This window comes from Sycon ciliatum, chromosome 3 (genome assembly GCF_964019385.1).
Source record: "Sycon ciliatum chromosome 3, ocSycCili1.1, whole genome shotgun sequence".
NCBI lineage: Eukaryota > Metazoa > Porifera > Calcarea > Leucosolenida > Sycettidae > Sycon > Sycon ciliatum.
In genome coordinates, this window is record NC_088645.1 from 22373524 (window position 1) to 22399573 (window position 26050).

A 26050-nucleotide genomic window follows, 5' to 3' on the forward strand; every position below is an offset into this window, starting at 1 on the left:
AGAAATTGCACTGAAGCCATATCGGGTGTTAGCGGGGGAGGGGGGGGGGGCAGAACAGGAGCAGCAGAGAGCAGAGACTTGCGGTAGTTCATTCCACTGGATACATAGACGCTATGAGTATTATAGCAATAAAAACTGCTTTATGGCAGTTTTCTAAAAAAGGTTATTGTGTTCTAGTCCATGGACCCCGTCTAAAAAGTAAGAAATTAACGAAATGTGATAGCTGAAAATTAAAATTTCACACAAAACCTCACATTAATCACACACAGAATGAAAAGCTACATGCAGAAGACCTTTTCCCCTCGTGATCCTCTTTCCTATGCATGTTGCCAATTGTTGGTGCAGTACAAGTTTAGTGTTGAAAGCAGCATTTCAAGTGTTGTGATTATTGTGAGGTTTTGTGTGAAATTTTAATTTTCAGCTATCACATTTCGTTAATTTCTTACTTTTTAGACGGGGTCCATGGACTAGAACACAATAACCTTTTTTAGAAAACTGCCATAAAGCAGTTTGTATTGCTATAATTTCTTTTGTTTTTTCTGTCACCAATCAATGGAATTCCCTATATTAATATGTAAATGATGGCCTTCACATCATATCAATACCATATTATACGCATTGATGTGCAAGCCTTTTCTTGCAGAAAATGGCACTAGCATAATGCATGTTCTTCTTCTGCGGGGAAACATGTGAGCAGTGGTGGTGATACTTTTTTTATACGGAGGTCATTCTGTGCATGTTGCTGTTGCAGAATTTCATGACTCTGTCATAAAATTGTCTTGCCTTTCAGATATTTCAGATTTCTCCACCCTCAATCAGATTTATTTGAGAAATGTAGCCATGCGCCAGGTGCGTGTCGCAGATGTTTTTGTTGATTCTGTGTTCAAACGACCCACGTGCCCTTTGCTAGGTTACGACCAATCAGCAGCCTCGGAGAGCGGGCTTTGATATTCCATCAAAGCCCGCTGTCATTGACAACCTGTACGAGAAAACCATCAAAGCCCGCTGCCATTGGCAACTGTACGACAAAACCATCGAAGCCCTGATCATGCCCAATCTCAGTCTTTTCAAGGTGATCTGGCTATAAGAACAAGAAACCGATAGGGGTGGTGGTCGGGGATGCGGCGGCTCTCAACTTGTGGAGTTGGAAATCTAGCTCCAGCACCGCAGAACTCTCAGCAGTATGCAGCGTGAGCAAGGCGTGTATGGTCGAAGTGAAAATACTTCCGTGACTCTTCAGCCACGTCTGGCTCTTGACACGTAGTCCTGAGAAATTTCTCACGAAACAGGTTTTTCGTCTCAACTTGTGGAGTTGGAAATCTAGCTCCAGCACCGCAGAACTCTCAGCAGTATGCAGCGTGAGCAAGGCGTGTATGGTCGAAGTGAAAATACTTCCGTGACTCTTCAGCCACGTCTGGCTCTTGACACGTAGTCCTGAGAAATTTCTCACGAAACAGGTTTTTCGTCCACTCACATTACTTTCCCTTTGCTGTAATCTCTGTGTGAAACTTACGAACGGGACGAAAACGACATGCACTTTAGACTTCAGGCTGCTCTGAAATCCCAAACGAAAGGCCGACATTGTCCACACTCGAGATCACCCAAAGAATGAAGCGAGTTTGATTCAAAATCAAAAAAATGTTGGGGATAGTCTGAAGCATATTCAAGCGAGGTACAGTCGGGCTTGACATAGCCAGCAATCGCATGTCATCTCGTACATTGAAAATCAACAAAATTTTGCGAATCGACCTTTTTTTCAGGATCACTTTTCAACGAGGACGAAGCAAAGTCGGCCGAACGAAGCCTAGAGGAAGAAAATCACCCTCTCCACTTCACCATCACGATACTGACATAGATACGAGATGAAACAACTAAAAAATTCACAAGAAAACTGTACGACCATCATCGCGCTGACTTTGGTCTGACTTTGGTCTGAGAATTTCTATCCTGATCAAAAATGTACGAGGAGCACTCAAAAATCAGCCACAGACGTACCTTTATCGCTCTCTACTCCTTTTTCAAGGCACAAAAGTCGACTCTCCACTTTCAAACCAGGAACCAGACATACCAGTGGTCCTTTTCAGCTGCTCCACGAGCGCAGGAAATGTTCACCAAGGGGCGCAGAGCAGCATCCATTCCAGAAAAATAGCTAAAATACGAGTGAGACTGCATGCCTGAGTACATGAGTACATGTATGAGTACATGCAGAAAATAGTCAATTTCAGCGTTTCTGCTCCAAACAGCAACCAGCTTCGACTAGAAACAAAGATTACACCAAAGGATCAAACAACAACGATTTTCTGCAGTTTTTTTGCAGTTGGCTTCCTTGTGCTTGGCCCAGCACGCCAAAAATCACACCTCGGAGGAGTACAAAAATTACAACTCTCAGATGTCCTTGATTGCTGGCCATGTGACTGATCAAAGCCCTTGGGCCTACGGCCCTCGGGCTGGACCCTTGGGCTTTGATCAGCCATCAAGCCCTCTGTACCTCGCTTGATTATCTACTTTATAATGGTTTATAGTCATGGGTTATCGTGATAAGGTCATCCAGCATCATATTGAAACTGAAATCGTAATCCTGTTGATGTCGATACAACTTTTGGAAGTAGTTCAATGACTTCAAACTGTTAGTCCACGATTGTCTAAAACAACACAGCAAAGGAGGAACAATAAACATGTATTAAAATGTAAACGAATACATTGCTGAGTCCAAAACCTCGTTCCAACAACTACACTGATCCTGAGGAGAAAAGGGGCAAGGCTATGGTTGGAGGTACTGAGAGATAAACAAGGCACTCCACAATGATAAAATCTTACATATCTTTTGGTGAGTATGAATGATATCCAGTCGAACCTCTTTAGGACGAACACCAAGGGACCGATGGTATTTATTCTGTGAGCTTAACCTATTTTATAACCAGAGAATACAATTATATCTCCAATAGACATACGAATAGATTTCTTCTACAGCGAAAGATTCTAAGCCACACCGACTCATTGACTCGTCTCGTATGAAACAATTGAGTCACTAGAGAGATTCTGCAAAACGAAAATGCGTACAAACTTTCGCTCTACATCATGAAGTGCGAAACTTCGCTCCTTTGGACGCGAAACTAACTGTTACTTGCAGGGAACGCGAAATGAACTGTCGTAGGAAAATTCGTGAGATCGGGTCATGGCGTACGTGCACTTGGCCCGCGCAAACGAGATTTTCACGAGACGGGACTGCACCCATTGGCTTGTTTCGTATGAAACAAACAAGTTACTGAACCTCTCCACAATAGAGATTTCCCCTGATATGCGAATTTATTTTGCAAACTCGGTCAATTGGTACTTGAACCTTTCCCTCCAGATTGGGAACTGCCAACGATAGTATGCCACTGACCAGTGCCTTACTTGTAACGTACCAATGTACAATGAATATGAGTATTTCGACAACACATCTAACATAAGCCTTACCGTCAAGAAGTTGAACTCGTGTTCTTCGCACACTGTAGACAAGGGCAAAGAGATAAAAATGGATCTAAATCCGAATAAAATCAGCACACGTTTCCGTAAATGAAAGGTGAACATAAGCAAATGAATCGAAGGAAACCGGTAAACTTAGAGATCACCTGTCATCGAGTATTCCGTAAAAGGAGGCCCCGCAGCTCGGCAGCAGAAAAGCAAAATTTAGAAAAGAGATCCTGTCAACTTTTCCATTATTTATTGCATTCCGCCCCAAAATCAGCACACTTTTCCTGAATGAAAGAGTCAACACAAGCAAATGAATCAAAGGCAACTGGTCAACTCACCTGTCATTGAGTAATATTCCGCGAAAGGAGGTCTCAGCAGCGCCGAAACGAAATAAGCCAGGCCATGAGACGAAATATCCGAAACAGCTCATGCTAGAAGCAGTTCCAAAGAAGGAAGTTCCTCGCGCATGCACATCCGAACACGGATCCGCGGACTGCATGCATGTGCACTGAACACAATGTCTGCCGTGCACGTGCACAGCACACGGCTACCACGCGTTGGTAGATCTAATACCGAGCACCTTACGTAGAGACTTACGTAGCCTAAGTGAAATACCGAGCACCTTACGTAGAAACTTACGTAGCATAGCGATGTCGTTTTTTCTGCCATGTGAACACAACAATAGAAAAGCTGACAGGATCGCTTTTCTAAATGATCATAATGAGTATGAGTATGACAGGACTGCTGCTTTTTGAGCAGAATCTGCCACCTTTTTGGAGCATTATCCGCCAATGCCTAACTACAATTGTAGGAGTTGCACTTGTACTGTGTACAACGGCCCATACATGTACGTCTAGCCAGTTCAGTAAACACAGGACAAACGTAAGAGGGTTGGTCGAAAACTCTGAAAAGAACAGTCTTTAACGCGCGTAAATGAAGCCGCCATTCCTGCTGTATGTTGCTCCAGCGAAGTCGAAATGCGAGATTGATCTCGGGGATGATGATGATGATGATGATGACGATGAACAACCTGTGTTGCACGTCTGCGACAGACCAGTGAATGACTATTGTGAAACATCGCATGATTTGACGTCAGCTTCGTTGACACCTATCACGATTTCGGCGCCTTGCCGCGTGCATGTGAGGTTCGTCAGCAAGCACAATAGTCAATACAATCATGTACTGGCTGTGTGGATGGCTTGAATCAGACATGTTGACGATCATCGTGCGCTTATCGCTCGAGCTCTCTGGAGCACATATGCCCTATTTCCCAGGTGCTTGTCGATAAACCAACTTGCTAGGCCATTAGCGATAAACCTTTCAAGCACCTTTCGCTACCTTCTTGCCCATCTTGGGCTTCTTGAGACCTGACTCTTGAGGCACCGTTTAGGGTGGGTGCCGAGCACAGGGAGAACTTACTTAGCGAAGTAGATCTACATGTACATGATTTTTCTATCTGTAAACACATACCACTGCATACCGCCTATACCGAATCGGCATGAACATAATTAGCACCTCCACTACCAGGGCAGATGGCCATGAGCAAAGACGTCAACCATGTCAACTGACAACTCCTTGCACATGATGATGTGACCTTGTCGTACTAATGTAGTAATGAGTAATGTGCATGAATTATTAATTTTTGGAGTCTTGGCGACGCTGGCCGAAGAGTCACCTGCAATATATGGCACACTGCCAGACCGAGGTAGTACTGGAAGGCTTGAACTGTTGAAGATTTTTTTGGAAAGAAGTAAGTTTTGTCTGTGATGGCCTGAGCCAATATTCCCCGTATCGTAGGATAACCACCTTCAGCTTGCACAAGTGAGTCTCGAGTACCATTTCCCACAGAGCGGAAGAAAATATGAACTCTAAAGCCACGCAGCCAGGCCTCACAGATCACTCTGAAAACGGAGTTGGATTCTGTAGAAATTTGAAAGGGCACCGCTGAGAGACCCAACGATCAGATTAGTCGAGGAACAATCGTCATTCAGTGGTTTCAGCTTTGCGTTGCGCCTCCCTTCTGCCGGTCGCTGTAGCCGTCATGCCTATGTTGCGATCATCCTGGACGTATGAATTGCGGCTGTTGCTCAGCCTGGCCGCAGTGCTTGGCTCGCTCCGCGCGGCTCATTCCACCGACTCAGACAAAAAACACAACAAAATGGATCCTATTACGAAGGCCAAGCCGATTCGGGTAAGTCTGTGGGCCAGATGCACAGGACACACTTCCCCTGGTCGACTTCCGAATTGCAGCATCATAGTTAGCATGCTTTTATGCATGGTACGAAGAGTACACGTACTACATGTGCACAACCCCCAAAGCACCAAGTCGTCAGCAATACCAAGAGTACATACCCCCCCCCCCCCCCCCACCAGAGTGTGCAACTCCACTATTGGTGCTGTCCCGACAGAATTTCAAGTTGACGTCATTTTGATGATGCAATGCGCACTGTACACGGATTATCAGACGAATCCTGAACTTGTGGTTGACCGAAGCCGATCGATCCTGTACAAATTATTGCAAGGAAAAACGTGTGATGCTTTGACACCCGTACACATGTTGTAAATCACTGGTGCAAGGAGCATTGCGTCATATATATATAATAATGACGTCAACTTGAAATTCTGTCGGGACAGCAGTGTATGTGGGAGTTGCACACTCTGGGGGGGGGGGGGGGGGGGGGTATGTACTCTTGGCAATACTAGTATTGCTGACGACTTGGTGCTGTTTTAAAGGGGGTGCCGGAGGGTATCTTAGCGTTGGTACGGTCATCCATCTGAAGTAGTGGCCATAGTGTGTCTGACATCCCTGGCTCCTTATGTGTACATGACTCCTCATGGCATTCCGACCAGGGAGTCGTAGCATCCGAGAATGCAACATAAGTAGTTGCGTAATTACCTCGGGTTTCTGCTTGGTCCATTGCATCTACGCAGCACGCGATCGCCATCTAGACCACAGATATGCTGACTTGACCCAGTGGTCCAGGGTCTACGCAGCACGCGATCGCCATCTAGACCACACTAGTCAGCATATCGGATATGCTGACTTGAACCAGTGCCCGCTACTGAGCCAGGTCGACAGGGGCAGTGACCTGGTTGAGAGGGTGTATGGACCTAGTACTAGTGGTCAACAGAAACCATACCAGCCTTGTGCAGTAAACACACCGACCTGGTTCAGATAGAGTGCATTTGGTCGGCATGAACGTACTGTAAGTCGGCAAATTTTCGGCCCATTCAAATATCGGCCTCCCAGGGCTAAAACATATTTTCGGCTGCATCACATTTTCGGCCTGTACTGCTGCTGCCTGTATACACTGTCACGCTGAACCTTTGCAAAACAAAATTTCGGCCGCAACACATTTTCGGCCAAATATGATCAGGCCGAAAATAGCCGAAAATAAATATGCACCGAAAATTTGTTGACTTACGGACCGAAGTAACGGTCTAGTAGTACTATTGTACCCGGTGGACAAATCCGACATGTGATCGGCTGTTCGCTATGTTAACTACGGTGCTGCTCAATGAAAATGATTGCACGAGGCAAGCACGCACCGGGTTCTGTGCAGCCCTAGACCTGCGAACACTGGGATTTCCCCTCGTACAGGGCGCAGAGCTGACTGACTCGATCGGATTCCACTGGACAGCAATGCGTTCCGCCGCACGTACAGTCGAATTAGCTTTCAATCCCCATGCACAGGAGCCAGCACGTTATGACATCACTATGACATCATCAATATACATCATCACCTTGCTGTGCTGTAACTACAGTGCACAATGTTCCGGTTTGTGCCTTCAGGTCAATTGCAGACAGGAATTTGAAGGCAAGGAGCTGACTGCCCTGTGGTATCAGCAGCGACCCTATACGTATGCTAGCCCTGAAGGCAACAGGACGTCAGTTGATGGCATTGTGGCTTCACAGCTGTTGCAGATACTGGACTATTGCTGCTCCGAGGATGTAGTTCGGGAGATGCAGTATGTGCAGGTCAGTGTGCTGTAGCGCTGCTCTGTGTGTGTGTGTGTGCGTGTGTGCGCGTGTGTGTGTGTGTGTGTGTGTGTGTGTGTGTGTGTGTGTGTGTGTGTGTGTGTGTGTGCGTGTTTGTGTATGTTTGTGTGTGTGTGGGGGGGGGGGGGGGGGGTTGTGTGGGTTTGTGTGTGTGTGTTTGTTTGTATGTGTATCTGTTTGTGTGTGTGTGTGTGTGTGTGTGTGCGTGTGTGTGTGTGTGTGTGTGTGTGTGTGTGTGTGCATGTGTGCCATATCGCTGCTTCATGTGTGTGTGTGTGTGTGTGTGTGTGTGCGTGTGTGCGTGCACCAACGCATGTGTCCATAAGTGTGTGCATGAGACTTCTTGTTACTGGTCTTGGGTGCATCAGGATTGCACTTAGTGTCGTCTTGGCGCAATCCTAATGCACCCAATGTCTTCATTGTCTGCCGCGTCGAACTGGCGCGGAGATTGCAGATTAGCTGCAGTTATGCACGTAGTATCAAGAGTATATAAGCCCCCAAGAGTGTGCAACTCCTGATACCCTTTCTATGGGGTACGCCGACGGCGAAAACTCACATCACGTGGTGCAGTGTCGCAGTTGTACGTTCCCAGCCCGTTTTTAGCGAGCAGCGGAGTACTAAAAAAAGCACTCTCTGACAGAAACTCACTGCGCGTATGCAAATTCCCACCATGATCACAGCAGATTTTCGGATTGCGCGCACGCTATCCTTCGTTTGTACGTAGTACAAAGGTATCTGAGACACGTGATGTGAGTTTTTGCCGTCGGAGACCCCATATGCAGAGTTGCACACTCTTGGGGGGTTATATACTCTTGGTAGTATGTATGCCTCAGTATGTGCCCCTAGCTGCCTGGTTCCCAGGGCAAACATGGCGGTCTATCTTGTGTGAATGTTTGCATCTATACTTCTGTGTCTGACCCACCCGTAGCTCAATCTGACTGACTACAACATGAGTGCAGCCAACGCTATCCAGAAGGAGCTCATGTACGGAACGGCGGCTATGGGATTTCCGGTGCAGACGCCGCAGAGGTCTTTGCTTACCGAGCGCTTTGTCGGGGTAAGTTCGCCAGCTGGGCAGACCCCGTCCTGTGTGCACTGGAATCTCCGACCAACGCCCGCTATTTGCGTAATTACCCACTCAACTATAACGTCCACAGGGATGAATTTATCCGGTATCGCATCGCAGTTTGCGATTCAAAATCGATCGAGTGCGACTCAAAAATCACAGCGACTCGCAGGAAACTGCGATGCATAAACGGCACTGCATACTAGCTCGCGCAGTCAGTAAAAGTGATGCTGTGACTATGTCGTACACTCACTACACCTGTACAGTGCACGGACCCCGCTTTTTTCTCGGGAAGGTGTGATTTCTAGTACATGTACCTGTGAACTGTGGCTGGCTCCGCGTGCACATACTGACTGCATGTACTGGTGTCCTACTTGAACTACACGTACCACTTTGCGCGGCTTTCATTCAGTAAGTTCAGTAAGTTGTACTTTCCGTACTGACAAGCATCATCTTTCCTCCACGATCCCGGCGGAGGTCTTGTTGTTTGTTTTCTTCTTTCTGGTTCACTTACCTCTTTTCGTGATATTATTGTAGATTTCTGCTTGTAGCCAGTCGGTCTTTCTGGTCGTGAGGAACTTTTGGAATCACGTTCGTCCTTCTCTCTGACAATTGTCCAAGCTGTAGTTTTTGTCTAGTCTGGTTCTGCCTCCAACATGTCTGTACGACAGAGTACCTTTGAGAAGTGGGTGGCAGAGGTCGATGTCCAGAAGAAATGGCTTGGTTCTGAGAAAGCTACAGGTGCAGCGGTGACGCTAATTTTCTGCCAGCTATGCAGACAGCACGAGTACTCCCTCCGTGGACTGAGAAATTTTAGTCGGTCTTCGTGGAAGAAAAAGTGCTAATCAAAAATCAAGGACTGCTACGCATTTTGGCGTTTGCGTCGCGAAAACTGCTATGCGAAAAAATGACAGTAAATTCATCCCTGGTCCATACTACGTGGAGGTTACTGGAAGTCGACTAATTTTCGGCCCATTCAAATTTCGGCCTCCCAGGGCTAAAACCCATTTCGGCCGCATCAAATTTTCGGCCTGCACTGCTGCTGCCTGTATACACTGTCACAGTGAACCTTGGAAAACAAAATTTTGGCCGCAGCAAATTTTCGACCAAACATGACCAGGCCGAAAATAGCCGAAAATAGATATGCGCCGAATATTTGTTGACTTAACATTGATAAAGTGCAACACTAACGTTCGGTCCGCTACTGTCTCTTGATGAATCTTTCCATTGCTCCAGCTCAGTATCACTAGTTGTAGACCATCGCTCTCCATGGCGGTTTGTCCCTTGCCCGCTCAGTCGCCAGGTCAAGATCCCGCACTGTGCCGGTGAAAGTCATTTTTTGTCGACCTACAGTATGTGTTAACAATCATCAGTTGAAATGCTTTGGGCAAAGTCGTTGCACAGCGATGCACTAGCAACTCACTAGCGGCTTACTCTGCATACCTGTACATTGCGCTCACCAGCGGTTTCGCTGTGTGCTAGTGCGTATCACCAAGAGTAGATAAACAAGAGTGTGCAACTCCCGGATGGGTTGGCCCACGGCGGAATTTTTTGTTGACGTAATCTTTTCTACGATCCACACGCTGCGAATCTTTTGGAAAGTTTTGCCCCGTGCACCTGGCCGGGCTTTACATTACAAGGTCGGTGCCCAGCACGTGCTCTCACACTGCTCTGCGGCAAGATGCGCATTTTTTTCTGAAAAAGGTGACGTCACCAAACATTTCCGCCGTGGGCGGTGGTATCTGCAGATTGTGCAGGAGAGATCCGGAGTTGCACACTCTTGTTTATCTTCTCTTGTTATCACCCATAAGCGGTTCCGGAATTCTGTTGACTCACCATTACGACTTCTTTTGCCAAACCTCTGTATTGTACAACATGAGTTCAGCGTGTGCATGTGCGCCACAGCTATTCAATGCAGACCATGCAGCATTGCTATGTGCCACAGCTATTCAATGCAGACTATGCAGCTTTGCTGTGTGCCACCGCTGTTCAATGCAGACCATGCAGCATTGCTGTGCACCACAGCCGTTCAATGCAGGCTATGCGGCATTGCTGTGTGTCACAGCCGTTCAATGCAGGCTATGCGGCATTGCTGTCTGCCACAGCTGTTCAATACAGACTATGCAGCATTGCCGTGTGCAACATGGTGATTGGGGTATGCATCCGTTGGTGCTCGTGAGTGAAGTTGCGTTCGTAAGACTATTTGTTGTAGGCCCACTCTATTAGCAAGGCCACTATGGACACACAACTAGACATGACGAACTCAAGACGAAGACTGCTTTTCACACCACGGTGACGCGCGCGTGCACCAACACCATGTACACACGATCATGCTGAGCTCAGCCTGGAAATATGTGCTCCATCGCCACAGGCCGAGCTCAGCCTGGAAATATGTGCTCCATCGCCACAGGCCGAGCTCAGCCTGGAAATATGTGCTCCATCGCCACAGGCCGAGCTCAGCCTGGAAATATGTGCTCCATCGCCACAGGCCGAGCTCAGCCTGGAAATATGTGCTCCATCGTCACAGGTTGAGCTCAGCCTGGAAATATGTGCTCCATCGTCACAGGCTGAGCTCAGCCTGGAAATATGTGCTCCATCGTCACAGGCTGAGCTCAGCCTGGAAATATGTGCTCCATCGTCACAGGCTGAACTCAGCCTGGAAATGTGTCGTGAGTACGTTGTACTCTGTGTCGCAAAGCCGTGTGCTCTCCAGCCCAACCCTGGGTGTTTACGTGTAGGTTTGGTGTGGTTTTCCGTGTGTGTGTGTGTGTGTGTGTGTGTGTGTGTGTGTGTGTGTGTGTGTGTGTGTGTGTGCATGTGTGTATATGTGTGTGTGTGTGTGTGTGTGTGTGTGTGTGTATGCATGTGTGTGTATATGTGTGTGTGTGTACGTGTGTGTGTGTGTGTGTGTGTGTGTGCGCGTGTGTGTATATGTGTGTGTGTGTGCGTGTGTACGTGTGTGTGTGTGTGTTCGTGCTTGTATGTGTGTGTTTGCATCCCGTCGGTTGTCCAGGTTGTCCCCTCACCCGGCGCAGTCTACCTTGTCAAGAATGTGTACATGCCCGTCAGCATCCTGTCGGTGGTGTCCGGTGCCTGGGTACTCCTCTGCTTCGTGCTCGTATCAGCAGCTGTTGCCGGTATCATTATCTGGAGCGTCGTAAGTAGACCGCACCGCTTTGCTGTGCATGTCTGCATCGTAGTCTCCCCACTCACTGCACACTCTTCGGGTTATGTACTCCTGCTGGTAGCAATACTAGAATTTGTCGAGTGTTTATGAGCCACGGGAGAGAAGTGTAGTGCTGTGCCAAATTGTCAGTTTACAGCGACCTTGCACGTCACGTGGCCTTCAGCGACTACTGCCGGGAGGCCAGCCTCCCTCACTCACACATATGGGCCTGCGCAACAAATTTCTCTGCTGCACGGATACGAGCTCTGCCACGTAGGGTATCCTAAAACATGCAACCCATGAACTGGCGCGCTAGCCGGCACTGAGAGAAAGCAAGCACAGCATGCATCTTTTGGGTAATTTGAAAATGGGCTTTCGTTTATCATGCTATTTCTCAGTGGACGCGGTTGCTGCTCATCAGCGACTCACCATGCCCATCTAACACTTTTCAAGATGTGACACATATGTACAGGCTGCTAGTCGTGACATTAGCCATCATCATACTTAGCGACTATCGACTAGAGACTAGCAATTGGGTGTCGCGTATATTCTTCTTGCATGTTTACCCCTTCCACAAAACATGGTTCTTGTCTTTGCCCACGGACAATGCTTGGTACCTGTATAATGGGTAGAAGGCTACTAAAAGCACAAATTGATGCCCAATATTTTTTTGCGGTGAATTGGCGGTGAACATTAATTTTGTCACTATGAACGGATCAATTGTAATGTCTGCTGCTCAAGTGTACTTGTGATGGATGATGTACCTTCAATGTTTCAAAGGATGTAACATTCGCTATTCTTGCAACCTTCTGGAAAAAAAACTTTTAAATGCGTTGGTCTTCACAAAGGATGTCGATGCAAGTTATCAGCAAAAGGAGGTGCATCCGTGCGATTTGATCCTTGAGGGGGATGGCGGTGCTACGGATGCACAGAAAGCTCAGTCTCATGGAGTACTAGTACAAGGCGAACTGTGAATTTATTACATATTTTTATCAGCAAAACTGGATGCATTTTCTCCTCTGCGCAACGTCTTCTCCACAGGAGAACTACGATAGGAAGCACAGCATGTTTGCACGCGACTTCCTGCCGGGGATCTTTGACGGCTTCTGGTTCTCCATCGTGACAATGACGTCGGTGGGGTAAGTTCTCGAGTATAAATGTGCCGTGCGTGGCTGAAGTAGGTATGGCATGTGGCCGCTTCATGACACGAAGAACTAGCACGGTCATTCCTCAATGGGCCGGAGAATTAGTGGTGGTCAAACCACCCAGCTGATTCACCTTTCTGGGTTGATATTAATGGTCTCTAGCTCTGTCTCTGTGGAGGTGTTAGTCCTCATTTCTTAGATTTGCCTGTCTTTATACATGTAAAGTACTTCACCCTTCCCCCCCCCCCCCCTCCTTCTCTCATCGCTAACTTGAAAATATTTTGTAGAAAAGAACAAAGATTAAAAGGACCTACAAGTTACGCTATATAATGTCCACTAACACCACCAGTTGAAAATATTGTTTAATTTTTTTGCAATGTGGGTATACACCTGGTGTGTGTGTGTGTGTGTGTGTGTGTGTGTGTGTGTGTGTGTGTGTGTGTGTGCGTGCGTGCGTGTGTGTGTGCGTGCGTGTGTGTGTGTGTGCATGCGTGTGTGTTCGTGTGTGCGCGCATGTGTGCATGTGTATGTATGTGTGTGTGTGTGTGTGCACGTGCACTCTAGGTTTGGCGACATCACTCCGCGCACCAAGATCGGCAAGGGAGTGGGCCTGATCTGGATGGTGACGGGCACGATTAGCCTGGCTCTGTTCACCGCTACCGTCACCACATCGCTGACTACATCCACACTGACGGTGGATACACGTCTGCGCGGTTCACATGTAAGTTACAAGTAAAATGAAACCGTTCAGTACAGTCAACTTCGCTTATAACGACACTCGGCGGGGCATCAAAAAGGTGTCCGTATTCGCGCAGTGTCGTTATACCCGAAGTCTCATTATAATGTGAGCCAGGGACTATAGAAACCGCCCTACGACGTTTGATATCAAAATCAAGTTATGACGTTTCAAAGTCACGCGACTCAAAGTTACGCGAAGCGCAGAACTCGTCACTTTTGTTTTGACAAGACTCAAGAGCTTCTCCGTCTCTCGTCTTGTTAGGTGGTCGGGGAAGGATTCCGAGCTCGAGCGATTGTCGAGTAACTCATGAGGCTCCACTTACTGTGATTGATTATGGCTACAACATCACGACGCAGCTCGATTCTGTGTGGAGTCGACTAGTCCCTGATGCGAAGGCGCTTGAATCGGACGACGAGAATTTTTACGGATTCAGCGCTGGCATCCGCGAGTCGTCCGCGAGCGATTCCGACACCGATGCTGACAGCGACGGCGATGATATGCCACCTAAGAAGAAGACGTATGGAGTCACAGCAAGCTCGAGTGCTGCTAGTGTTGTGTCGAAAACGCCAAGCCCCGACAGCTCGGAAATTTCAAACGCGGAGAGTGACACCGACTACTCGGAATTGAATGACGAACCAGATACCCCCGCACCTGAGCCACCGACGACGGAGCAGGTGAAGCGTGGTCTCCTCGGATATACGCGATGGGATTGAGAGAGGCTGTGGATGCAAGTCGAAGAATCATTGGAAAGTCATCCCAGAGCAGCAGCTCGAGGACTACATATTTGAAGTCTCTAAACTGCGAGAATCGAAAAAGCGCTTCAACAGTTCAAGCAGTTTGTTCTGGGCGCACTGACTGGAAGCATGCGAAAGTCGATGACTGGCGGTGGTGATCGACCTTTCTATTTCCGCTATCATGTACGTGGTTACGAGTTGTGCAAAGACGTGTTCATGGCAGTTCATGCTGTTGGAAGTCATGTAATGAAGCGCCTTCAAAAAAGGCAAACAAAGGAGTCGTTCAACTGGCACAACATGGCTTGACTGGGAGAACACCAGAGCACTTGGCCATTTCAGCAGACATAGAGCACGATGTAGTGCAGTTTATTTAGTCATAATTATGCTAACATGTACGGTCTACCTCAACCTGCAGCGGAGGGAGGTCGTGCTGAGGACCCTCCAGTATACTTACCAGCATCCGAGCACAAGAAGTCTGCATACATCTACACCAAGACCGTCACACAGTATTCGCCTGTTCATTACAGGTCATTTTGCCACATTTGGAGGAGACAGGCAGCACACATCAAAGTGATGAAGCCAAGGACAGACGTATGCGCACTGTGTGACAATCTGCGGTACAAAATTCGTGTCGCCCGTACAGAGGAAGAGACGAAATGTAGTGTCCAGGCCCTGTGTTCGCACACATCGCTAGCACAAGAGGAGCGGCAGTACCACCGAGATTAGTGGATTTAGTAGGCGTCACTGGATGAAGCTGAGGGCATAGTTCACTATACATTTGAACTGCCTAACTACTACGTAGTAGCAAGAATGAAGATATACAAAGAACATTACATACTGTGTACATAAATTTGCTCTATATTGCTCAATTGATATGCCATTATTAAATAGGTGGTTAGGCACATTTTACCATCGCAGATCAACTCGAAATTTTGTTTGAGCACATTACCATACCATACCAACATTTTGAGAGAAAAAAAATTTTTTCTCCAAAAAGTGCCATAGGGTGGTTTCTGTAGTCCCTGGCTCATGTATTACAGTGGTATGGGACTTTGCTCTGGGCATGGAAATTCTGTCGTTATTCGCGAATTGTCGTTATATCCGCAGTCGTTATTAGCGAAGTTGACTGTATACCGTGTTCTCTGAAGTATAAGGCGCACTTTAGTTAAACACTTGTCATTCAAAATCGGTGTGGTCTATACTACAGTCAGACGTCGCTTATCGCTTTTATCTGGATCCGGAAGAAAATGATTGGTTACCGATTTACAGCATATGTCTTGCATACATACAGTATGTGTGTTCGATTTTCCGGTTCCCTCGCCTATCCAGATATTTTTGTGGAAAACGGATGTGTGCGGTTAAACGAGGTCTGACTGTATGGCGATGAAATGAACCGTGATTTACAGGGTACGACTCATAGATATCTGTGTTTGGTGACATCAAATCTGGGGGTGTGAGTGTCCGTATGTGTGTGTATGGGCTCTTGTGCTCAAACGTCATGATAGAACAGTGAATCATGCTTGTGTACTTTTGCGAAAACCTCGGCTTGGTTTCGTGCTTTGCATTTTGCTCGCAGGTGTCTGTGGTTCGTGGATCTGAGGCATTGAAGATTGCCATCCTGAATGGTGCCAAGGTGACTGGTAAGCAATACGGGTTGTCATGGGGGATTTCCCCTGCTTGAGCCACATCCGTTTCCTGTTTCTCACGGGGTCAGCCTCCTAGCCTGGGCCGTTCTCGTTTTTCTTGTACTACAGTCTATGCACAGTTGAGGCACCGTGTATCCATTGGCATGCAGTGCTTGGTGAAATCCCGGCCTTCTTCGGCATTCTCCGACTAGAGCGGCGTTCCAGTGTACAGCACAGTGTACGTAGTGCCCGGGCTGCGTATCGCCGCGGTGCTATACGCCCACTGCGCAACGACGTAATTTGTACCATGAACGCCCCCCCCCCCCCCCCCCCCCAACACACGGCCACGTGGGCATGGTTGTCTAGCTGGCGTGTTGAACAGTGCATTCCTGATCCCAGCGTACTCGCATGCATTACCCTCATACCTTCCATATTTGGCAATGCGCAATGGGCTTATTCTATCCATGAGGTTGGATATCACTGACCAGTACCATAGACAGCAATGCATAGTCTGACTGGCTCATTGAAAGTGCTTCACAGAGCCTCTGGTGTACATTTAACTATGGCCTGCACATCTTGCTTCCTTGGAGTGCGTACCGTAACTTTGCCGGGCGCCGTTGTCGCTTGTTCTTGTCCTGTGTTTCGTCGCCGCAGTGGAGGCAGGGACTGCAGAGGAGGCTATCCGCCTGGTGCTGAATGATACGTGCGAAGGCGTTGTGCTGGACCAGCTGATAGCTGGTGATATCATCACCTCGAGGTACGTCACCTTGCCGTGAATTTTGCATTTCTGGATTTAGTGTCATGCTTGACAGAACACACACACACACACACACACACACACACACACACACACACACACACACACACACGCACACATACACGTACACACACCCATGTGCATACACACATACACCCACACATACACACATGCACACACACACAATCTTGCACACTAATAATAATAATAATAATAATTCGCGGGATTCGCGTTGGCATCGCTTGAATGTTCAGAAACACACAAACTAGCCTTCGCTTCCGCAGGCCACCACTGTGCCTATGCCTTGTACACCTTAGCGGCAAATTCAGACCTCACAAGTGAGTCAGGGGAGAGTGGGTGAGTCTCTCAACCAATCGGGCGTGTAACGGCCCATAACCCTGTAAACTGCATCCGTGTTACCCTCACTCCGAGCTGTGAGTACCCAGTTGACCGTGGGGATCTTGCACACTATCTAGTTTTTTCTCTTCACCCTTACCTCCACCACCCTTCTTCCACTGAGTTTTACTATCTTGGTGTACGTGTGTTCCTGTATGATTGCAGTACTGACAACGACATTGGCAAGCTACGCATGGCCAAGCTGCTGATGTCGCAAGTCATGCATGGCGTCCTGTTCAGTCCCAATCGCACTAGCGGACTGATAGAGCAGTGTGCAGACCTGGTAATGGCCGAACAGGAACACGAGACTTACCTGGACGTCGAGGAGCTGGTCTCGGCACTGCAGGTGAGTTGAGCGGGCGATCAATTACCCGTTTTGTTTGCGATGTAAAATAACATTTAAAAAAATGAAAGAAACAAAACAAATGTTCAGCGGGTCATGTGTCAGCGAACGGTGAACAGATTCGGGTGGTGCGGGGGTCCTGCTAGCGGACAAAGCAGCGCCATCACGGTCGTGTGTAACACCTTGTGTTTGCATTTGCTGGACTTTGGACAGTCTGTTTTGCACTCGCTGGCATGCAGATGACAGTCTGTTTTGCACTCGCTGGTGTACGAGGACAAAGCAGAGCTGTCCCTCTCATGTGTACACTCTTGTGCTTACATTTGCTGGTGAGTTGAGTGTATGCTGGACACTCAGTTGTGTACTCATAAGATGTTGGGAGCTTGCTTAAAACTCTGTAGGTGAACATGAATTTGTACAGTGAAACCTGTCTAAGACGACCGCTCAACGGGACCTTCAAAATGTGGTCTCTGTTACCAGGTGGTCTCCTTATCCAGGGTCATTTGACTGGAAATAGCATCCCTTGGTCCTGGTTTCAGTGGTCTTTTAGGACAGGTGGTCGCCTTATCCGAGTGGTTGCCTTTACAGGTTTACTGTGCTGTGCTGGGATAAGAAGTACCTCGGATACAAAATACAGTAAAACCTGTAAAGGCAACCACTCGGATAAGGCGACCACCTGTCCCAAAAGACCACTGAAACCAGGACCAAGGGATGCTATTTCCAGTCAAATGACCCTGGATAAGGAGACCACCTGGTAACACAGACCACATTTTGAAGGTCCCTTGAGCGGCCGTCTTAGACAGGTTTCACCGTAGTAGCATGCGCCTAGGCTCCGGACAATGTTCGTACTAAGCGAGAGCATGGCCTAGAGTACGTACAGTAATTGAGTGCCACTGTGCTATGCTGCAGACTCGCCAGTCGGCCACCAGCCCCAGCACGTCCACGTCCAGTATCTTCTCGAATCACAAGAATGTGGTCTACATCACCTGCTACATGCTGGTGTTCGTCTTCTTCTTTGCCTGGTTCGTGGACTGTCTGCGCCAACGATCCCGTAAGTACAGTGGTGGCGTTCCGAAAACATTTCTAGCAGCTAGTAGGTGAACTGGGACTGGTCCACAACCAGGTAATGTAGAGGATGCGTCCTCTTCTGAGCTGGATTATCCACGAATTCGGGATTGCGTTCGAAACAAGATTGTGTGTTAGTGTTGGTGAGTGGGTGGGAGTCAAGACCCGTTTGTTCATTGAAAAGGATTGACCTGCAAACTCCAGACCCCTTTGCGAGAGAGAGGTCCCCAGTGGTCTTCTGTGGGTCATTGCTCCTCTTCAGCGTATACTGACATTTGCCGGCGGCCCCAAATATTTCACCGGAGTGTTGTGTAGATCCAAAATAGGTGGGTAGAACGCAATATCTTCAGCTGAACATATTGCCTTCTACCAACCTATTTTGGATCTGATGTGGTTGTTATAATGCAATGCTTGAAGGATGATAACGTTGAGCGGTTGCTTGCAATACCTCGTTGCGAAAAGCCTCCTGCTCAATCCCACAAAGACATGGTTCATGACGATGCGAGGAAGGGAGGGAGGGAGGGAGAGAGAGAGAGAGAGAGAGAGAGAGAGAGAGAGAGAGAGAGAGAGAGAGAGAGAGAGAGAGAGAGAGAGAGAGAGAGAGAGGGGGAATTAAGCTTTACGCAAGCAGGATCGAAAACATAGATAGCAAAACAGACCCCACGGCAGCAGCAGCAGCAGCAGCATCGGGATGACCAGCAAAGCCTTCATCTGGAAGAGCAGAAATTCAAGCTCATATCGACATCCAAGAACTGACAAGAGTAATGATTGCAGTACATGTACTCCTTACTACCTTCACTGTCTACTTTCTGCCGGGTTAGGCCAAGTAAAAATAATTGATTGTTGATCGTCAGCGCCCGCCCCGATTTTTCAGTCCGTCCCGGGATTTATTTTATTTTTTATTTTCGTGATCAACGTAGATAACTCGTGTGTTTAGCGAAACGCGAACTTTTTTTAGCAGTACGCGCGTATGCGAGCTCTCATGTACAGCTTCAACGTGCTTTTACCGTAGCGACATCACGCAGTGCAGTGTGATTCCAGTGTACTCGTACTTGTGTGAAATCTGGCAACTACTCGTACAATACATGGCACTGTACGTAGTCTGTACAGTGTAGATCTACCACCTGATATCTACGCCTGCATTCTAATTCATGGAAACTGCGCAGCCACCGTGTACCGCGTCCGAAGCTGTTGTTGCTCGATGAACTCGTACTCATGCGCTTGAAAGGGTCCGCACTGTGAAGAAAAGTTGTGTGTGTGTGTGTGTGTGTGTGCGTGTGTGTGTGTGTGTGTGTGTGTGTGTGTGTGTGTGTGTGTGTGTGTGTGTGTGTGTGTGTGTGTGCGTGCCCGCCGCATGGCAGCAGGAAATTGTATCACAGAGTCATCTGCACATGGGCAAAGTGTTTGGAGTGTGTCCAGGCAGACTGGTAGCAGTCACAACCAACAATGGTAGTACACCCATAACCCCATAGATGTAATACAATGTCATGCTAAGATTTCAAGATGGCCGGTCGATGCAGATATAAAAAAAGTTATAAAATAAAAATAAAACCCTCCCGTCCGCCCCGATTTTTCGGAAAATTCTGACGGTCAACAATCTATTTTTTTTTACTTGGCCTTATGTAGATGTACTGTATAAGCAGAAATATTCGTCTGGAATTTAATTTCGTCTTTTTCGTCCAAGGAGCTTTTAGACTAAATTCAATGTAGGACGAATATCGATTTGTCCAGCTTTTCTATACTTCGAAGTACACTCTTTTATGATCCATGGACGAAATTTTCAACCTGACGAACTCCTTTTCTTTGGAGTTGGACGAAATTATTGACTGACGGAATTTTCTGCCTCTACAGTATATGGAATGAACACTTCTTGTAAGGCCACTGGCTGATTCCAACACCTGAGTCTGCGTGCAGATTTCGGTTGGCCTTTCGAAATTGTCAACGATCCGCTCGATTTGCCCAACTTCCCACTTGGTAATCTCCGGGGCTGTAATTGCTATGACTTTGCTGACCGAATCACCAGGCTGATCACTGTTATCAAAACAGGTGTACGGATCTTTAGAGAAAACAGGTTTGAACGAACACGGGAGCATCCCAGCGTACTTCAGCTGATCAAACGTAAAAACAGGTCTACCGATCTTTTTTAGAGAGCAGGTTTGAACGAACAAGAGAGCACCCCAGGGAGCACCCCAGCGTACTTCGGCTGGTTTGGGTATGTTCCACCCAGACAGGCTCGTCATTGCTAAGCTCTTCCCAGGGCTGGTCGAACATCCGCGCGAAGAAACGATGGATGAGGGCGGATGCTTCGGAGCTGGAGGTACGGGAAGTTTCGTAGTCCGCACTTGTCATTGTTTTTGTTCGTGCCCTTGTGCCAGTCAATGGATATTAGCCCAAGCAAGAAATCTCCAATTCTCTGGTGAAACACACTACTCTACCGAACGGCTAACGTACTCTGCATCGCGTCGCGAGGAACAACTGGTGTGCCTCCAAAGAACGGAGAACCGTGCCGCCCGACTTGCCTTTGGTCTTCCACCTCGTGTTAGTGCTCAGCTGCTGGTAACTAGTCAGCAGCTCTATGCTCTGCGTGAGCTGTACGATCATGAGCTCTTGGTCTGTTTGTCTGGCCCTGCCTTAAAACGGATTCCACTAGCAATGCTCTGAAGCCGCCGTTGAACCGTCCTGAAGGGCGCGTGACCAGGGCTCGAGACACCCTGGGACCGAGTGTACCCCCACCAGTACACCACCCGGTCTGGGCAGGGACACCTTTCGATGCATGGATCTGTGCTGTTGAACACTCTGCGTGCACTGCGCAAATGTCGAAAGTCTAATCTTGCCAGTATTCCGCACTGCCTCTCTTAAGTTTGCTATGACTTATTAATGTCTCCTGATGTAGGTCAGCACTACACCTAGGCTCGATCCTGCTCGGGTAAAGCATGACTCTCTCTCTCTCTCTCTCTCTCTCTCTCTCTCTCTCTCTCTCTCTCTCTCTCTCTCTCTCTCTCTCTCTCTCTCTCTCTCGTGTATATTTGCAGTATACCCGCATCATAAGAAGCATGTCTCCCGTCATCATCGTCCACATCACCACCGTCATCATTCACAGGGTGCGCTACCTCACAATAGCCTCTTGCACAGCCCGCCCCTCAAGCCAGCACCCAAGACAATGACGACATTAGATGAGGAGGAGATCTTGCTACCGTCCGAGACTGCACGGCTGCTGCCTGCTAACGGTGGGTACTGTGGTGACTTGTCCATTGTTCGTACTTCTCCCAGTCCCTTGCCCTCTCCACACTCAGACGGTCGGACATGCCTTCATTGGCAACAGAAATGCTCTACTTAGAAGGTGACGACGGAAACACAACTGGGCATGACTAACTCACAGTGAAGACTCACTTTGCACACAACGGCAACACATGCATGCACTAACAACAAGTACATACACAACTGTACAACCGGAAAGTGTAACGAGTCACAAAGTCGAACGTTTTAATGACCAATTTTTTTTCCGTTTTAAAATAGTCGAAGAAACGTTATCGCGAACCTGGTTTGAGATGTCTGCGTAAAGATGCGCATACAGATGGGTGGCCAGGTGGCCATCGTTAAACTTTCTGCACGTTGTCATACCGAAATTACAAAAAGCGTTAACAGTTTTGAAATTGACCTCTTCGGAGGAAAACATTCCCATCCATCTCGAACCTGCTTCTCTAGTATTGTCTGTATGTGTCATACATACTGTAAAGCGTGAAATTTTCGCGGCGTTTCTAGTTCGCGCTTTCAGAATCCGGACAGGTTTGCGAGGTTTTAATTTTGCGATTGCAGAATGGCATTCGTGCTAAACCTGTGGCATTCGTGCTAAACCTTTCATGGATCTCCTTTTTGCGCTGTCTAAATTTCGCGATTTCCACGCGGTCGCGAATTTCGCAGAAACTAGACCATCGCAATAATTTCACGGTTTACAGTACACAGAAACAACAATGGCAAGCAGGGCCAGTTTGTCGCTACTCTGAGTTTCATGTTTACGCAATCACCAGGCAACTGTACTAGCCTTGCTTGCCCGTGTTGTTGTTCCGTGCTCTGCCTCACACTGGGTGCATCCTCCGTTGAATGTGTGCACATGTCCGGGTGTTGTGTTTGTGCTCACAGAATCCGCAGGCCAGTACGGCAGCACGGTGAACACAGTACGGCAGCGCGGCAGCCTGAACAGCGAGACAGCGCCTTCCCAGGACCAGCGTTACGCCAGCAGCGGCCGGACGGGCAATGGCAATGGAGATGGCGCAACACGCACCGTTTCAGACCCAGCAGCAGCAGCAGCAGCACCGACGATGTTGTGCAAGCTCGATGGCAATCACACGTGGTCGCCGCTGCACAATCCGGTGCGATCCACGACGAGCGGGGACAGCGGCCAGGACACAGATAAGCGGGTATTGAGCAGAGGGACTGTCCCCTCCACTGCCACCGCTACCATGGCCGTTGCTACGGGATCTAGCACTCAGGAGACCACGCCGGAGACCCGAAGCTCATCGTCCTGCAGCAATGCGGCTACCGAGGATGGCCTATACGACCAGTACAGCGGCAGCGTGCCCGGATCCCCAGCTTCTTCTTCGCCACCGCCGCCGATCGCACCCAAGCAACTCGTCTACATGCAGAGGCCCAGCTTCAGCAGTCGACGTCATGCGTCCTCCGCGTCCTCTAGCAGTCGCACGCGCTCGCCGCGAAGCCGAGCTCCCTCCTCGGACGTGTTCCCGGGATCGCCACCACCCACACTTGCCGACGGTGGTAGTCAACAGGCCGAGCGCGACCTCAGTCCTGGTCGCGATCTCGAGGCGTTTGTCCTGGCCGAGCAGAACCACGAACTCGAGCGCATGGAGAAGGACTGTCAGCAGATGCTGCAGGTGTGGGCGTCGCGACGACGAGAGCTGCTGCAGAAGCACCAGCGGGAACGCGTGCGCGTACGCATGCAGCAGCAGCAGCGCCAATCGCAGAAAGCAGCTCCCTGAATGCATACCCGCCCCAGTGTGCGATCCAATGAACTGATACTACAGAGTTGATGTGATGTCCATGTACCTTGTTGTTCTCTGTACTATGCTCTTCCTCCGCAATATCGAGCACTCTCACTACACCGAGTGCATACTTCGGTAAGTCCATGTTACCGTAAACTGCATCTCCCCATGGAATAGATATTCTTGATCGCTTGCCGACGCGCTCAGTTATTGCCCACGTCCATTTCCTGTGCCGAATTCTGACATTGCCTTGTACATTGATGTTTGCACCAAGCTCGGCGGAGTCTCATTTTACCAGACTGCTTCTCATTGCGGACGATACACCGTGTACAAAATTGACTTTCAACATGTGCAACGGTCCCCAGCCACCGATGCAGCATCCTAGTATTTGGTGCCATGCGGTTTACCTAATTCGTCTTGAATCTATTCGCTGTTGCGTCCGGTAGCCTCCTTGCATTGCGTACGTAACATTCTGGTAGCGCCATCTCCACCTCTGCAGCATGACGGGTGGCTGGCGTTTGCATTTAGTCGGTAAGGCTGCGTTCGGGTCATCTTCTTGCCGTAAGCAACTGTTCTACTACTGTCTTGTGATATGGAGTGAGCAGTGCACTCGTGTGTGCAGTGCTCGTCACGTGCTCGCATGTCATGGGTGCTCCCCGACATTATACCCACGGGCATCTGAGATTAGATTTTCAAGCTTCTCTGCAGCTGGTCTGCATCTAGATTTGTGACTTGAATCCGATGACCTACATGTACATCGTCACAGAAGATATTTTTGGGCAATTTCACTACCTCAGGAGAGGAATTTTCACGTTTTAGCTTAGTTGCACCTTTTGGTTTTGAATTACGAAGTTAGGTTTCACCTTTTGGTTTTGAATTACGTAGGTAGTTGATGGTAAACCATCTCCGTGGCGTGTCTTTTCAGCTTGATTGGCCGTTTTCGCCATGCGCTGTTGCATCTCTGCAGCTGGTGTTAGGGCGGCGTGCTCACGGGGGCTCACCGATGTCTGTGCGTATGATTGCCGAGTTGGCTGGTATATTTCGCAGAACTTGTCTTTGTTCAACTTGAACTCTATCATCTATTCCTTACGCCGATAGCACACGGCTGAATTTCTACGCGCAGATTTATCCTTTTTTTAGAGCATTTTTATCCCATTGTATTATTACACGCCGTAGTGTCGGCGCTGGTTTTGAATCGTTGAAGTAGGTAGGTAGCTTTCATCTTGCCGTGCTGAGCTCTTAGATTATACCTGGTGTATGTTACCATGGTTGCATATTACCTGTTCAAAGTTCTAATCTTCTATGGATCGGTTGTCATGGTATTGTTGCCATGATACCGGCGACATTCGCAGCTTTCTGGTTTGCTGCTCGCCCGTGACCTTTGGTTACTGGGTAGTGTCCGCGTGCCTCTGTGCCGACCAGCACGTACAGCCGGGCTCTGCCGGTCGAACGGCACATTTGTAAACATTGCCACGGGCCATGGAAGGTCTATATGTTCACAGTTAGGAAAAGGGTGGATGGTGGGGTAATGTAGAGAATCAACTTGGGCAGCACGAGACCCAGGCCTAGAAATAAACTCTGTTCTAACTGAATGCAAAATTTGATAACAAAAAAGGAAGAGAAGGGTACCTGCTGTAGGGCTGGTGGTTCAGACATGCATGCATCTAGAGGCAAGCTCCACCAACCGCCATGTACAGACCAGTGGTGCACGGGTGTCGGGTACATCTATTTTTATACGTCATTACAATATTCATGTTATCTCCTGATCACATGCATAACAATGATATCCAACACCCCAGCACTCAGTTACAATCATGTACATAATTGTATGCGAATCACTCCGCACAGTGTCCATGATCCACTCTTCTATCTGCTCCAATAGCTGCACATCACAATCATGCACATGGGTGATACTGATACAGTGATGATGGTAATAGTGCATTGATTTTGGCGGAATGTCACCATGGTCACGGGATTAGTTGTAATTGTGTACACAAACTTGGTTCTTGAATGATTATCTTGTTAGATGAAAATCATTGGCTTCAAAAATTGTTTTGCCGCAGCAAAAGTTTATTACACTGCTGTGATGGGATTCGATTCACTTACCAGCTGCTCCTCGCGCAACCAATGTACCAACCCGCTAGTCGTGCCTAACTTGTCAAATAGCGGCTAGAAGACACACTTCTATGTCATATACGTACAAAGTAAAAAAAATGAAGGCTTGAAGCAGGTTTCAAAATTTTACGAGGAAGAATACATGCTTATATTTACTCAATCTGCGGACAGCATGCTGTTTCATTCTTTTTGAACTCATCAGCGCAGCACAGATCAGAGGAAATGAGGCCGAACCTGATAGCAATGGAAATAAAAATTTCCAATCAGGCCCGAACGTACCTTGCCAGAGTGCTCAAACTGACATGCTTATATTTTATAATTATTATGATCTGGCTCCTGAAAGATCTTGACAATGGCATCTGTATACATGTATGACTGTACGTATGCAGGTACATGTACGTGTACAACAACTGCCATGACTTACCAAGACAGGATTGTGCACTTATTGA

The 26050-nt window shown here is 48.1% G+C and overlaps 1 protein-coding gene and 1 long non-coding RNA gene across 2 annotated transcripts; one reads left to right on the forward strand and one right to left on the reverse strand.

Annotated features, from left to right (window-relative positions):
• Positions 1–2519: 2519 nt before the first annotated feature.
• On the reverse strand, positions 2520–4138 carry LOC135812587 (uncharacterized). The gene is made up of 3 exons (XR_010552858.1): positions 3795–4138; positions 3460–3491; positions 2520–2642 (listed from the first exon to the last, which is right to left on the reverse strand). It is a non-coding gene; the product is annotated as an uncharacterized LOC135812587 (long non-coding RNA).
• A 1011-nt stretch (positions 4139–5149) lies between these two features.
• LOC135811760 (uncharacterized) lies at positions 5150–24837 on the forward strand. Its single transcript, XM_065325007.1, has 12 exons — positions 5150–5647; positions 7250–7435; positions 8385–8513; positions 11536–11679; positions 12730–12827; positions 13398–13554; positions 15883–15946; positions 16586–16688; positions 17250–17430; positions 18334–18475; positions 21522–21716; positions 22630–24837. Exons 1-12 carry the CDS (start codon positions 5498–5500, stop codon positions 23481–23483), a joined length of 2403 nt encoding a protein of 800 aa, XP_065181079.1. The 5' UTR covers positions 5150–5497; the 3' UTR covers positions 23484–24837.
• Positions 24838–26050: the final 1213 nt, after the last annotated feature.